Raw genomic sequence first — 2077 nt, forward strand, 5'->3', positions numbered from 1 at the left:
GTCTTAAGGTGCAGTCACATTAACGAAAATTCAAAAAGTTCAGTCACTTTCACACCAAACAGTTTTCTGTTGGTCAAGTCAACGTGGAGGATACCGTTGTGAAATCTGCTTGAGACATTTTTAGGACCTTATTTGAGCAGCACAGCCACAGAGGTAACACGATTGTGTGATATTGCTTTTATACAACAATACATAAAAAGTTAATATCAAGTAACATTTTAGACACAATATTGCGAAGAAAGTTCCAAACGTAGCCACAGCAGAAACGTAGTATCCCCAACATTACTGAAGCGCTTCGTTCCTGCATGACTCAGTGTTTTGAACAAATCAGTTCAGTGAATGATTCAACGAGTCGTTCAAAAATAACAGTAGCGTGGCGTGTCTAGATGAATCAGCTTTTTGAAACGAATCGGTTCAATGAATGAATGGTTCAATTACTCATAAAGACTGTATTTTGTCGCCATCTACTGATGTGACCTGCAGAAACATGATTGAAAATCCACACTATTAATGCGCAGACTGGCTGGAACTGAGACAGTGGGTGATAATAAACAGTTTTATGAAGATTTTCACTGTTTGTATCAGCAAAGATGATATTTAGAAAATATTTAGCTACATAATTAGATTCAATTACTAGGCCTACATAATGGAACTAAACAAAAGTAGTATCTACGTATTCCTGCGCATGTAGACACCATGGCATCACAATTAGACTATAATGTACTATATCACTCTTAAATATGTTTTTTCTCTACTGTTTGATTCCTCAGTCCACGAAAAAGCCTTATTGAGGGAGTTTAAGCGCCTGGATGACTATCTGAACACTCCGCTTCAGGATGAGCTGGATCAAAACATCAGCGAATCCAAAAGAAAGTTCCTTGATGGCAACCGCTTGACACTGGCAGACTGCAACTTGTTACCAAAGCTGCACGTCATCAAGGTGATATGCCTCTGTGGTTTACACACACACACACACACACACACACACACACACAGGACTGTGTGATTTAATAAAGCTATTTCATTTTAAATACATATTTATAAATGTGTTCATTCTGTTTTTTGGTTTTGTAGGTTGCTGCCAAAAAGTACTGCAATTTTGAGATTCCTGCTCAGTTCACTGGAGTGTGGCGTTACCTGCAGAATGCATATGAGAGAGAAGAGTTCAGCCAGACCTGTCCAGCTGAAATTGAAATTGAGAAAGCCTATCTGAGTGTGGCCAAGAGGAACTGAGCTTCAGATTAATGAAGCAATATTGTGATTAAAATGTTTAAATAGTGTAAATAAAACTAAATAAAAGGTTTATAGCCATCTACATAGTTGTAGTTCACAGGTATAGAAATCTATTACAGTGAAGACAAAAAAAAAAAAAAAACACACCACACCACACACAGTTTGCTTTCATTGTGCCTGCGATCTTAAAGCCCATTAGATTTACTAGAATACTTCTGAGTGTCTGCTACAGTCAAATAGGCTTTATTCTGGTAGTTTTAGAGGTTATAGGATCCTTTGCAAATGATCTTGAGCACAACAGTCAACAGAGTTGTGCTTTTAACTGCATATCATATGTAATTGTTTTTTTGTGCATATTTGTGTATATATATATTTTACATTCATTAGGGCGTATTCAGTTACATGTAATGTATACCTAAAAAGTCTATGTGTTTTAATCATCTGTAGGATTGAGCTAAAAACACTGTAGAGACAAAAGTTTAGTCAAATCACGCGCAGAACTGGAGTCAGTGAGTCATGCGGCAGTAATGGTTGTTTTGTATTAAGGGTTATTGTGATGGATGTATGAGTTTAAGAAAGAGATTAAACTGCTTTCTTTCAGATTTTACTTAAAAATAAAATTAATATCAAACACAAGTTTGTCTTTCTCTTTTCAAGTGAACATGAAGCACATCCAGTCTGAATCCAGAGCTTTGATGAAAGATGGATTTAAAACACACACACACACACACACACAAATATTACAACTGATCTGTTTTACCCAGACTATATTTATTTTACAGTTGAAGTTCTAGGTCAGTTTTCTTTTATGATAAAAAATACATTAATATTCCTTATAGATTAA

At 35.7% G+C, this 2077-nt stretch overlaps 1 protein-coding gene across 1 annotated transcript in view; it reads left to right on the forward strand.

Annotated features, from left to right (window-relative positions):
• Positions 1 to 1810, forward strand: part of LOC107752062 (chloride intracellular channel protein 2-like) — a 6424-nt gene extending 4614 nt beyond the window's left edge. The window contains exons 4-5 of the mRNA XM_016567913.1: positions 713 to 940; positions 1075 to 1810. Of these exons, the coding sequence (XP_016423399.1) occupies positions 713 to 940; positions 1075 to 1233 (387 nt within the window). The 3' untranslated portion in view covers positions 1234 to 1810. The remainder of the gene's footprint in view (positions 1 to 712; positions 941 to 1074) is intronic.
• Positions 1811 to 2077: the final 267 nt, after the last annotated feature.

This window comes from Sinocyclocheilus rhinocerous, unplaced genomic scaffold (genome assembly GCF_001515625.1).
Source record: "Sinocyclocheilus rhinocerous isolate Xijiao unplaced genomic scaffold, SAMN03320098_v1.1 scaffold662, whole genome shotgun sequence".
NCBI lineage: Eukaryota > Metazoa > Chordata > Actinopteri > Cypriniformes > Cyprinidae > Sinocyclocheilus > Sinocyclocheilus rhinocerous.